The sequence below is a fragment of the Pleurodeles waltl genome, chromosome 6 (assembly GCF_031143425.1).
Source record: "Pleurodeles waltl isolate 20211129_DDA chromosome 6, aPleWal1.hap1.20221129, whole genome shotgun sequence".
Taxonomy (NCBI): domain Eukaryota; kingdom Metazoa; phylum Chordata; class Amphibia; order Caudata; family Salamandridae; genus Pleurodeles; species Pleurodeles waltl.
The window spans coordinates 452034514-452048691 of record NC_090445.1 but is presented as its reverse complement, the minus strand read 5'-3'; the positions used below and the strand labels follow the sequence as shown (position 1 = coordinate 452048691).

The 14178-nt window shown below is 46.5% G+C and overlaps 1 protein-coding gene across 1 annotated transcript in view; it reads left to right on the top strand.

The window, feature by feature from the left end:
• Positions 1-2979: 2979 nt before the first annotated feature.
• CTSE (cathepsin E) overlaps positions 2980-14178 on the top strand; it is a 69168-nt gene continuing 57969 nt past the window's right edge. Inside the window, exon 1 of the mRNA XM_069242126.1 lies at positions 2980-3446. Within this exon, the coding sequence (XP_069098227.1) occupies positions 2980-3446 (467 nt within the window). The remainder of the gene's footprint in view (positions 3447-14178) is intronic.

The following is a 14178-nucleotide window of genomic DNA, read 5'->3' as shown; positions in this document are numbered from 1 at the left end:
GGCGTGGAGCTCTCGCTCTAAGCGGCCATCTTGTTTCGTGGCCCGGCCACGCCCCTTCGTGGCCCGGCCACGCCCCGCTCTCTGTTTGTTCGTGGCTCCACTTCTTCTCGAGCTTTCGGCACTCCCGCTTGGAAGCCTGGAGGTCGGTGGTGAACCAGATGGCCTTAGTGCTGGTGTGGTTGTTGGAGGGTTTCTTGATCGGGGCGAGGGTGTTGGAGCAGTCATCTCTCCATTGTCTGAGGTGAAGGGCAGATGTGTTGGGGTCGGTGGTGATGGGTTGTGGTGCTTGAGCGAGGGTGGAGATCAGTTGGTCTTCAGTAACCTTGTTCCAGTTGCGGCGGGGAATCTGTTGAGGGTGGTGGTGCATGGTAGGTTTCTTGAAGGTGAAGTGGACGCAAAGGTGGTTGGTCCAGTGGAGTTCGGTGGTGTGGCTGAAGGTAACATGGCTGCTGGTGGGGAAGACGGGGTCAAGAGTGTGGCCCGCAGAGTGGGTGGGTGTCGTGACGAGTTGCTTGAGACCGAGGTTGGCGTGGTTGGCGAGCAAGGTGGTGGCGTTGCTGTCGTTGGCGTTCTCGAGGTGAAAGTTCAGGTCGCCGAGGAGGATGTAGTCTGTAGAAGCAAGGGCGTGAGCGCTGATTACGTCGACGATGGAGTCACTGAACTGCGGCTAGGGGGTCTGTAGACGAGAGTTCCTCTGAGGGTGGTGTTGGCATTGATGTGAATCTGGAAATGTAAGTGTTCGGAGGTGTCAAGGGTGTCTTCGGTGCTGGTCGAGATTCTGATGGTGTTCTTGTGGACTATAGTGATCCCTCCTCCCGGCCGGTTGGTACGATCTCTGCGGGTGATCTTATAGCCGTCCGGGGTGGCTATGGCGATGTCGGGTTCTGACGAGGGCGTCATCCAGGTTTCGGTTAGGAAGGCGGCTCGGCCTGGTGAAGCTGCAGTTCTGGCAGGAAAAGGGTCCGTGGGTGAGCTTCAGGGTGGCTTGGAAGCAGATGGCTGAATGGCCGGTGTTGAGGGCATTGGCACATCATCAGTGTCGGGCGGCGTTGGGATCACAGGGGCCAGGGGGTCTGGTGCTGGGCACGGTCCAGGAGCAGATGGGCACAGACCGGCTTGCCTCTGGCGTGCCTCCGGAGGTCCAGAGGCGCGACCGCACAGTGGCCGCCATTAAGAAGGGGAGGTGGGAGGGAGGAGCAGCTGGGAGGCAGGAGCGGGGGGCAAATGGCAGTGCGAGGGGGACGGGGCTGCAGGGGATGCAGCGGTGGCTTTTAGGGAAGGGGGAGAGGGGAGAGGGCAACAGAGTGCAAAAGCTGGGGAATGCAAGGAACGGCTAAAAGAGGAGAAAAAAGGCTTTAAGAAAAGGAGAGAAAGGCACAAAAAAAGTGGTGAAAAAATACACGATACACAAAAAGTCAAAGACAGACACACAATACTTACAGCAACCACTAGACACCAGGGATGAGGCACAGGCGGGAGCCTGCATGTGGTGGAGGGCCTCAAACTCGCAGGAGCAGCGAGGTCGGGGTAGAGGGCACAGGCCCAGTCAGTTGGATCTGCGTGGCGTGTGGAGCAAATCCCAACCTTAAAACAGGTCAGGGGTCACACGTAGTAAAAGGACCAATTGTTTAATTTAAGAGCACGATTCTCTCGGAAGATGGACTTGCTAAGACTACAATACATTTTCACTTTTGCCAATTTATCAGCTGAGATTTTCTTTGAATGACTGAAACCTTAGGCTGCATAAAGTGTGCAGAAAAGTCAAGACAAAAGTTGGATCTTGCACACTCCAGTTCTCCAAATAGGCACAGAAGTCTACTGCATGCAGAAGCAGACTGGCACCTGCAACAGAGAGTAAACTCATGAGGCAGAGTTCATGCCAAAGGAAAGCAACTTGTTCTAAAAGTATGAACACCCAATTGGTATTGTCAGTGTTTTTTCCTTGATAGGTGTAGGGAATCTAACTGGCAGGCTGCAGTGGAGAGTGGGCACAGTCTTTATGTGGGCTGTGAATGAGCTCTGATGCTCTTTTAATGGAAACACCACAAATGTAAACAGGCTTTACTAAGGGTCATCCTGGATCATTTCTCATTGCTTGGCCTGGGTCTCAATGCACTCCTGAGAACATGCGTGTTCCTTTGTGTGTGACAAAGCTACTACATACCACTGGAGCTAAATAAATGTTTCATTAAAAGTATTAAAAAATTATGCAAACATGAAGAAAATCACCAAACCCTCACTAGAGATAAGAAAACCATCTGGCAGGCCAGGGAGAGAAGGCACCAAACTCTGACAGTGCTTACAGGCTGTAGTAATGGTGAAACATGGCTTACAAATTCCTGTATATATATTCCATATATATATGTTCGATGGCATGTGCAGCTGTAGATACACATGCTATGCATAGGTCCTGCCATCTAGTGTTGGGCTCAGAGTGTTACAAGTTGTTTTTCTTCAAAGAAGTCTTTTCGATTCACAGGATCGAGTGACTCCTCCTCTTCGGCTCCATTGCTCATGGGCACCCACTCCGTCTTAGATTGTTTTCTTTCCCCCATCGGGTTCGGACGTGTTTCTTTTTCACTCCAGTAGTTCAAGTCGGAAAAGTCCTAAAAACTCTCTAATTTGTCAGTATTATTTCGATCGCGTATCATCTCTCATCGACACTTCGGGACTGGCAGATCCAAATTCTTTACTCGCCCTTTGGGGCACCCGCCCCCAACTCGGGCCTGGTCGGGCCGACCGCGTGGAAGCCTCATGGACCGGACCCCATTTCGCTTTTGTCCTTGGTGCCACGCAAAGTTCCCATATACAGACTAACATCTTGTCTATAACCTCTGTCTATCTCCGGACCATCGAGAGGATACTTGCGAGGCCTGCAGATCCTTCCGCTCGAAGAAGACTCTACGAGACAGAAGATCGCGAAGGTTGGAAATGGCATCGGGAAGCACCGAACGTCTCGACGTGGAGGAAGAGGAGATTATGCACACCGCAGTCTCCGTCCGAGGGTCCAATTCCGAGCAGGAGTCCGAGGAGGACAGACGGGTCATGGCAGGACTGCACGTGAGTACGCCTGCCCCTGTCCAATCTAAGCCCAAACACAAGGCCTCGGGAACGCCACTGCCAGAAGGCCATGGCTCCACCCGCAAAAAGACTTCTGGTGACCAAGCAACAACTTCGACAACGAGAAAGGCCACGCTACCAAAGCCTTCGGACTCGAGCCGAAGCACAGGCTCCGAAACAGGCAAACACCGACTCATTGAGTCGAAGTCTCGAAAATCCCATTCGGAGCCAAAGCCAACATCCACTCCTGGCCTTTCGATCCCGAGAAAAACGGCTTCGGAGCCGAAAAGACCCATCTACACAGAGGAGCATGAACTTTCAATACAACTTAAAGAAAGCCATAGATTTTCGGAGGAACTCACACAAATGGAGAAAATTGATGAAAGGCAGGCCACAATTCATATTCATAAAGACACTGGCAAGATTCTAACTGCACCTCCTCTGAAGACTAAGAGGAAGCTAGCCTTTCAAGGACAATTGGACACTGATCAGCCACCAGCTAAAGTGCCAAGGCCTAAGCAAAAAACTCCACCTCCACAATTTTCACCTCATTAGTCTCCTCCTCATTCTCCTCACATGACTGTCTCTCCACCTACTACTCCTACACCTGCACAGTCTCCAGTACACTCTGCAGATTCACAACACGACAATGTCGACCCATGGGATCTATATGATCCAGATCCCATTTCCGATAATAGCCCAGACTGCTATCCTTCCAAACCATCACCACCGGAAGATAGCACTGCATACACTCAGGTTCTGGCTAGGGTGGCATGCTATGACAACGTGGCCATGCACACCGAGCCTTTTGAGGATGATTTTCTCTTTAATACATTATCCTCTACTCACACTACTTATCAGTCCCTTCCCATGCTTCCAGGCATGTTGAAACACGCACATCAAATTTTTCAAGAACCTGTCAAAGCCAGGATCATCACTCCCAGAGTGGAGAAAAAATATAAACCACCTCCCTCTGACCCGGCATTTATTACCCAACAACTACCTCCTGATTCTGTAGTTGTCAGTGCGGCAAGGAAAAGAGCCAACTCCCAGTCATCTGGTGATGCACCACCACCAGACAAGGAGAGCAGGAAATTCGATGCTGCAGGCAAAAGAGTATCATCGCAAGCAGCTAATCAATGGAGAATAGCCAACTCCCAAGCACTACTGGCTAGGTATGATAGGGCCCACTGGGACGAGATGAAAGATATCATCCAGCATCTCCCCAAAGATCAACAAAAGAGGGCACAGCAAATAGTTGAGGAAGGGCAGGCTATTACTAACAACCAGATTAGGTCAGCTCTAGAGTCAGCAGACACAGCAGCTAGGACAATCAATACTGCTGTTACCATTCGGAAACACGCATGGCTTCGGTCGTCAGGGTTTAAACCATTGAAAAAATGAAGAAAGACTCAGACACCGCTAAAGCCATGAGTGCTCTGTATACAACACAATACAGAGGTTCATTTTGAAAGCCTCAATTAAGGGGTGGTTTTAGAGCACAAACATCTGGGGCATCCACCTCACAATCCAAACCATCTTACCAGCCTCAGTACCAACGAGGTGGGTTTAGAGGAACTTATAAAGGCCAATTCCCCAGAGGTAGGGGAAAATATCAGCCAACAAAACAAACCTCACACACAAAATAGTGATTCGCTCCACATCTTCCCTATCACACTTCACCCGTGGGAGGAAGACTGCAAACTTTCCACAAAAATTGGTTACCCATTACAACAGACAGTTGGGTATTATCCATTATCCGCAATGGTTACTGCATAGAATTGGCACAAATTCCTCCAGATATACCTCCAAAACCATACAAACTCTCCTCCCAACACATTTCCATGTGGCAAGAAGGAGTACAGTCACTATTACTCAAACAAGACATAGAGCTTGTACCTCAACATCAAATAGGAACAAGGGTTTACTCCCTGTACTTCCTTATTCCCCAAAAAGATGGAACCTTAAGACCAATACTAGATATCATAACTCTCAATCTTTACATCCTATCAGAAATCTTTCACATGGTAACACTACAGGATGTAGTCCCACTGCTACAACAACAAGATTTCACGGCAACGTTAGACCTCAAGGATGCATACTTTCACATACCCATCCATCCAGCGCACAGAAAATATCTCAGGTTTGTAATACAAGGAAAACATTACAAGTTCAAAGTGTTACCCTTTGGGATGGCAACAGCTCCCAGAGTATCTACAAAATGCCTTGCGGTAGTTGCAGCCTATCTAAGAAGGCAACACATCCATGTCTTTCCATATCTCGATGACTGGCTAATAAAATCCAACAGTCATACACAGTGTCAAAATCATACACATTATGTAATACAAACCCTACACACTCTAGGGTTCTCTATAAACTACCCAAAATCCCACATGCAACCGGCGCAAATTCAACAGTATTTAGGAGCCACACTAAATACGCAAACAGCACTTGCAAGCCCAAGTCCACAAAGGATACAAACATTTCACAATGTATTGGCACAAATTCAGTCAAACCAACAGTACACAGTCAAATTTGTCATGAAACTGTTGGGCATGATGGCATCATGCATCGCCATTGTCCCAAATGCAAGATTAAATATGCGGCCCTTACAACAGTGCCTTGCAAAACAATGGTCACAAGCACACGGTCAACTTCAAGATCAAGGGCCTGATTCAGACCTTGGCGGACGGCGGAGGCCGTCCGCCAAGGTCCCGCCGACAAATGACCGCACCGCGGTCAAAAGACCGCGGCGGCCATTCAAACATTTCCGCTGGGCCGGCGGGCGCTCTCCAAAAGAGCGCCCGCCGGCCCAGCGGAAATGCCCCTGCAACGTGGACGCCGGCTCAGAATTGAGCCGGCGTAGTTGCAGGGGTGCGACGGGTGCAGTTTCACCCGTCGCGTATTTCAGTGTCTGCAAAGCAGACACTGAAATACTTTGTGGGGCCCTCTTACGGGGGCCCCTGCGGCACCCCCTACCGCCATCCTGTTCATGGCGGGTTTCCCGCCATGAACAGGACGGCGGTAGGGGGTGTCTGAATCCCCATGGCGGCGGAGCGCGCTCCGCCGCCATGGAGGATTCAATCGGGCAGCGGTAAACCGGCGGGAGACCGCCGGTTTACCCTTTCTGACCGCGGCTGAACCGCCGCGGTCAGAATGCCCTTGGGAGCACCGCCAGCCTGTTGGCGGTGCTCCCGTGGTCGGTGACCCTGGCGGTCACCGGCCGCCAGGGTCAGAATGACCCCCCTAGTGTTGATAGACCGCCAAACACACATATCGCTTCAGTGGTGGAATTCCACAAATTTAAACAAAGGGTGGCCATTTCAAGACTCTGTGCCTCAAACCACACTTACAACAGATGCATCAATGATTGGATGGGGAGCACACCTCAACAATCACAACATTCAAGGACAATGGGACAACAAACACAAACAACTTCACATAAATCACCTAGAATTGCTAGCCGTATTCCAAGCACTAAAAGCCTTTCAACCTCTTCTCGTTCACAAACACATTCTTATCAAAACAGACAACATGACTACAATGTATTACCTAAACAAACAAGGAGGGACCCACTCATCGCAACTGTCCCTTCTAGCACAAAATATTTGGCATTGGGCAATACACAACAACATTCACCTTGTAGCACAATACATTCCAGGGATACCCAACCAATTAGCAGATGTTCTCAGCCGAGATCATTAACAAACACTAGTGGGAAATTCATCCCCAAGTGCTTCAAACATACTTTCATCACTGGGGAACACCAGACATAGACCTATTCGCCACCAGCGAAAACGCAAAATGCCAAAACTTTGCATCCAGGTTCCCACACCTTCTATCCAAGGGCAATGCTCTATGGTTCAACTGGTCAGGGATATTTGCTTACGCTTTTCCCCTTCTCCCTCTCATTCCATTTTTAGTCAACAAACTGCGTCAAAACAAACTCAAACTCATACTTATAGCACCAACGTGGGCACGTCAACCATGGTACACAACACTGTTAGATCTGTCAGTAGTACCACATATCAAAGTGCCCAACAGGCAGATCTGTTAACACAAAACAGGCAACTGATCAGGCATCCAGATCCAGCAATACTCAATCTAGCGATTTGGCTCCTGAAGTCTTAGAGTTTGGATATCTACATCTTCCAACAGAATTTATGGAAGTAATTAAACAAACTAGAAAACCCACTACCAGGCAGTGTTATGCAAACAAATGGAAAAGGTTTGTGTTTTACTGTCAATCCAAACAGATTGCCCCTCTTTCAGCATCACTACAAGACATTGTAGGTTACTTGCTTCATCTGCAAAAAGCAAATTTAGCCTTTTCGTCCATCAGCTATTTCAGCGTATTTGCAAAATATACAACATACCTCTCTATTTAGAGTCCCTGTTATCAAAGCCTTCCTGGAAGGACGAATACGTATCATATCACCAAGAACACCCACAGTGCCTTCATGGAATCTAAATATTGTACTCACACGACTCATGGGTCCACCATTTGAACCTATGCATTCATGTCAGATTCAATACCTATCATGGAAAATAGCATTCCTGGTTGCAATTACTTCATTAAGGAGAGCTAGTGAAATACAGGCCTTCACTATTGAGCAAACCTTCATACAGGTACACAAACATAAAGTAGTACTTCGGACAAACCCAAGATTTCTACCTAAAGTGATTTCACCATTTCATATCAATCAAACAGTGGAACTACCAGTCTTCTTCCCACAGCCAGACTCTGTAGCAGAAAGAGTGCTGCATACATTAGACATTAAAAGAGCTATAATGTATTACATTGATAGAACTAAATCATTTAGAAAAACCAAACAGTTATTTGTGGCGTTCCAAAAACCACATACTGGTAATCCTATCTCAAAACAAGGACTAGCTAGATGGATAGTAAAATGCATCCAAACGTGTTACCTAAAAGCCAAAAGGCAGCTATTAGTAACACCAAAAGCACATTCCACCAGGAAAAAAGGAGCAACAATGGCATTTTTAGGAAATATACCAATGACAGAAATCTGTAAAGCAGCCACTTGGTCAACACCCCATACATTTACCAAGCATTGCTGTGTAGATGTGTTAGCAACACAACAAGGCACAGTAGGACAGGCTGTACTAAGAACACTATTTCAAACAACTTCAACTCCTACAGGCTGATCACCACTTATGGGAGGAAAACTGCTTTGTAGTCTATGCATTGCATGTGTATCTGCAGCTACACATGCCATCGAACGGAAAATGTCACTTACCCAGTGTACATCTGTTCGTGGTATGTTCCGCTGCAGATTCACATGCGCCCTCCCACCTCCCCGGGAGCCTGTAGCCGTTTAAGATCAAACATTCATTTGTACATATGTATATATATCTCTATTCCATTCGCATGGACATCTCTTTTCTTTACTCTCTATCACTCCTACCTTACCCTCTGCGGGAAAACAATCCAAGATGGAGTCGATGCCCATGCGCAATGGAGCCGAAGAGGAGGAGTCACTCGATCCTGTGACTCGAAAAGACTCCTTCGAAGAAAAACAACTTGTAACACTCCGAGCCCAACACTAGATGGCAGGACCTATTCATAGCATGTGAATCTGCAGCGGAACATGCCACGAACTGATGTACACTGGGTAAGTGACATTTTCCATATATATATATATATATATATATATATATTTTTTTTTTTTTATATATATATATATATGTATATATATATATATATATATGTATATATTAGGACATGAAGTTTAATGAAGGATGGAAGCATTCAATGTAAAAAATAGTCTTTCAATAAAAAGTACAGTGGATGGCTGCTGACTACAGAGAATATTCGGCAACTAGCATGAGCCTTCAAAGTGGCTGGTGGTCCACAGTGAAGTCATGTATATATTTGCCACCTGCTCCTCTCTAAGGCAATGTTTCTGACCTTCCAGTATTTTGTTTTAGAAGATTATAGTACTGGTCTCTTCCTGACTTGTCCTAGTGAATCCTGTCACCTCTGGATAAACTGTATAGTGGTAACTCACGACAAACACAGGTATGCCATGTCTTACCATTGCTCCTCCTACGGAGTAGACAGAAAAAGGACAATGGCAGCTTCACTGGAAAACCTCTTCTTTCTGGTACTTCAGGACTACCTCCCTAGATCCCATTGACTTTGGATGAACAAATTGACAGGACGCAGCCCACAAATTACACGGTTTATGGAAACCCCTCCCACTAGCCTCCATTGCATCATACTTCTAGCAGAGGGAAATGACCAGTTGGATCCAGTTGCTTGGGTGAATTAGGTCATCTCTTCAGCAGTTCATTAATCCACCCTGGCTGGAAATGGCAGGAGGTACAGCTGGCGTCTTCAGTCCCATTTAGTTGTGGCAGAGTTTGCACATGTAGTGAGTTTGGGATGAAATCCTTGCTTCTGTTGCGCAGCAGACTCAATGTCCTTTAAATGGTGTCTGGATTTAATTGGCTTAAAAGAATGTAAGAGTTTATAGAAACCATAAAGCCTTGAAAATGAGGAGATGGCACTTAAGCCCTATCACTTGATGTTGGGAAAAAGGGGCAGCTTTATTAAGACTGAAAAGTCACGCAAAAATGGTTTTGATAAAGTATTTTCTTTCCAGCGCAAATAGCCCTTAAATTAATGCAAATAACGTTTTGCACTACTTAGCATCAAGGGGCTGCCCCAGGGATGGTACTTGAGTGTTTCCATGCTACCACCTAAGGTTTTTGATGCAAAGCCCTATTTATTAAAATTGTTAGATATGTCTTTGTGCCAAAAAATAATGCCTCCTTGAGGCAGTTGCTAAGTAAGAGAAATGTGTTGACTTTTCCTAACTTTTCATACATTGCATGTGTGCTGCACTGTACAGCACATTTTCAATGTGTGAGAATTTGACAATTCTTCTAGACATAGGCCCTCATTATGACTTTGGCAGTCACAAAGAGAGACCGCCAAAGCCATGGGTGCCAGAAGACCGCCAGTGCTGACAGTCATCCCCCCGCCATTATATGGATACTGCCGGATTTCTGACACATTTAGGGCGGAAATCCGGCAGTAGCCATGCTGGCGGATGAGGCGCCTGGGCGGTGCTACCACCTGCACCGCCCCATCAGTAGGACGCCACCAGCCATCTATTGATCATACAAACAGCCTGGCGGTGTCCTGCTGGAGAGGTGCTGCTGGAGGTAGCGGCGCCCCTTCCCCATCCATGCCTGATCACCTCCTCGCCGGACAGGTAAGTTGGGTGTCTGTCAGGGGAGGGGGTGGAAGAGTGGGGGGGTGTGTGTGTGAGTGTGTGGTGTCTGCATGTGTGTATGAATGTGTGAGTGAGTGTGCGTATGCGTCTGTGAGTGTTGTGGTGTATGCGTGGTTGTATGCATGTGAGTGAATGAATTAAGAATGTTACAGTAAGTGCGTGTCTGCATGTCAGTGAGTATGCATGTGAGTGAATGTGTGTATGGATGAGTGTGAATGAATGCGTGCATGGATGAGTGAGTGAATGCATGTGTGGATGAGTGTGAGTGAATGCATGTATGGAAGTGGTGGAGCATAGGTGTATGCGTGGTGCGTGTGGGTGTGTGTGTGCATGATTGCGGGGACGGGGCGCTGTGATTCTAGGGAGGGTGGGGGGCACTATGATTCTAGAGGGGGTTGGGGGTGCTGTGATTCTAGGGGGGGTGGGGGTTTAGGTGATTGCTGGGGGTGGGGGAGCCTTCTACCGGTGACAGGGAACGAATTCCCTGTCACCGGTAGCCCTACCGCCATGGTTTTCATGGCGGTGGTACCTCTGCGGAAAGCATGGCGGTAGGCCGGCTCATAATACCGCTGGCGGTCATGTGTATACACCGCCAGCCTGTTGGCGGTGATACCGCCACATTAACCCTGGCAGTCAAAAGACCACCAGGGTCAAAATGAGGGCCATAGTATTTTGCATGGGAAGTATAGCCTTCCTGTACAGAGGATATGCTAGTTAGCCAGTTTGCGTAACAAAGCTGGGAAAGAGAGCAGCAGTGTAGCATATCTTAGTAAATATGTCTCAGTGCTGCTCTCTTCCCCTACCCAAACATAGAGCTGCAACTTTGATTGGTTCTCTGCATGTGCCAAAGTTTTACCATCTAAAGGCACACCGGTTACTTTATTTAGTACATCATTTTCATGGTAGGACACATGAAGCCATCTCTTTGAAAATAGAGTAAGTGATTCATAGCTCTCGTTGTTGTATTGGTCAAGTCCTTTTTTGAATGAAATTGATATGAGGCAACCTCCTTGCTCTTAGAAACATTGCCCAAGTGTAGAGGAGTAGTCCTTCTTTTTCTAAGTCTAGGGGGCTTGGCAAAGTTTATTCTTCTCCAACATCACCACAGTATCTATTTAACTTCCGAAAGCATGGGGTACAGGTGACAAAGGTTTAGTGGCCAATATGTGAAAAAATTATCTATTTACATTTGTAAGGGTACCTGAGCATTGGACGTCTAGGGGTTCTTCGATCACCAATAGAGAAATGAGAGGGTCAGAGAACTTCTCAGAAGGTACTGAAAGGGCGCCTAAGCCATGACGTTTCTATTCGTCCTTCAAAACAGAAAAATTAAACAATTGAGATTGAATGGGAATCATAGACTGAAAAACAATCCTCTGTACCAGAAATTATGCCACACACGACTGATTTGGCAGTAGGAGAAAAGCCTCTGATGCAGATACAAGCTTGTCTGTTTGCATAGTGCAGAAAGAGTGCTGTGAACTCCAATGCAAGCAAAGAAAATAGGCCCCATCATGTGCAAGTTTGATACTAAGAAATAACCACTAGTTGGCGTGCAGAGGGCCCTTAGGCCCCGGTGCCACTCACCTGCTGCACTATTAATATCCACGCCCCGTGCATCTTCTTTCACTTCTCTTTCTCTCTTATTTCTCTTCTGCTTTCTCGCATGTGTTCTGTACTTATGTAAAGGTAGAGGACTGGCTCATGCAACCTTAGGTACTGTACCATGCGCTGACGTTGAAACCGCCCCTCTACCTTTCTATGGTTCTCTTTGTGGCCATCAGAGGCGGGTTTGGACTTTTTTTTAGTGCTTCACTGCTGCTGAACTGGACCCAGGTGACACCAGTACTGATGGGCAGAGACTGTCACAACTTACTGCAAAACTACTATTCAGCGAGAGGTCTCTCGTCGTTCTTGAAGGGTTTGGATTCGGAAGACTGGTTGACGATTGAGTGCACTGATCCTATTTGACCACTACTAACACAGAATATCTCTTTTTTTACTTCCACAAACTTGTCAAATAGGACAAGATTATCTGGTATCACCGACCTCCATGCCTTCCGATTCAGTGGTTTCACTTCTAGAACTACTTATAAATGTTTACACTCAGGGAGTTCCTGCTCAGTAGGTGAACCTCACACAGGTTCCGGAGGACATTGATGGATCAAAGAAAATACACAGTCACAGAACTTACCCATCTGCAGCTGCTAGAATCTTACAATGAGGTCACAGCTCTCGGTCAATACTGACCTCTTAGTTGTGAATGGAAAAGCGTTTCTAAGCACCTCTGATACTTCACAACTCAGAAGGGACAGAAACTCACACATTGAATGTTTCTACGACAAATAGCTGAGTCCCTTCATAGGTCAGTCCCCGAAAATTGTCCTCTGCACGCAATGCACTGTTTGAAGTCCATTGTAAATGACATGAGTGGCTGTGACAGGCACTCACACAAGCACTGGCAAAGTCACTAGTTCTTGCCTTTGTGACCTATTGATTCCGACATTGTTTTTATCCAGCGTGGTGAAAGGTAAAAAAAAAACGTTTGACACGCCCTTCGGCATCATTTTATAGTCACATCACACCACTACACTACAAGATGATGGAGGTGCCTCTTTTGTTTTCTTTTTAGTTACCAATTCGAGTTGGATCATTAACTAGAAATAAAATAAAATGTGTAAAGTGTTTTTTTAAGAGGACGGACGGGGGAGTTGAAACAAAACTGGGGAGGAAGGGGGAATGGGAAAGCAACACGGAAGGATGAAGACGATGTCAAAGCAACATAGGGAGAGGGTGGGTAGAAAATGCAAAGCAACACGGGGGGACGTGGGTGGGTAATGGTAAAGCAACATGGAAGCGAGTGAGTGCAACATGGGTGAGTGGAAGGGGGGGGGAGGAGAAGAAGTCCATCAACATTGCAACATGGAGTGCAGGGTGATATAAGTACAGCAGGGAGATGGCACGTACCCTTATGGAGTGCTGAACACATGAAAAAGTAGTGCTTTGAAAAGCAAGCAATTGAAGCAGAGATGCCAGCCAATCACCGTGATGGTGTTAAAGAGGTAATGCTCCTTTGACAGAACTAACACAAGGTGGACAAGCTGGTACACCAATAAGAAGTAAGCAAATTAGATTGACAAGAAAAGCCAACCAATGTTAAGCAATGGAGGGCTCCAAGTTGCTTTCTGTTTGTGGTTAGCCACAATAAGACTTTCAATATATAGCTGTCTTGTAAGCTCAACCTAAAACATGAGAGTAAGATAGCAAAAGAACATGACATCACCTATCAAAGTGGAAGCACCAGGAAAAGCTTATCCCTGCATCTTTCCAATGTGCAGAAAAAGGTTACTCGCCCATTTCTCCACTCCTCCAACACAAATCTGACAAGTATTGGTCTATGTCCATGGAAATAACTGTTTTATAACTGGAGGGTTATTCTAAAATTCTTCAGTAAGAATAATATAGCTACCTTGGAGTCTGTTGTAAGTTCCTTAACCTTACAAATACCTTCTACAGGGGGAAAGAACATGAATCCCTAACTCCGTTTGGAAAGGAGCCAAGATGCAGGGTTCCTAACCTTCCCCAGGCCTTACCATTATTAAGACCCTTTACCTCATGAAATGTGTATTGAATGTATTGAATATAAGCACAGTTATATTCAATTACTAAAACATTTCACTCAGTACAACAGATTCACTGGATTCTCCTGAAGGTTTTCCATAAATTCTGGTGAATCAAACCCTTTTGTAGCCAATATTATTTGTGAAGTCACCCACACCGTCTATATACTACATGCATCACTGAATTCCCTTCATCCATCCCAAACTATTTACTTACACATTCTTGTATGCTT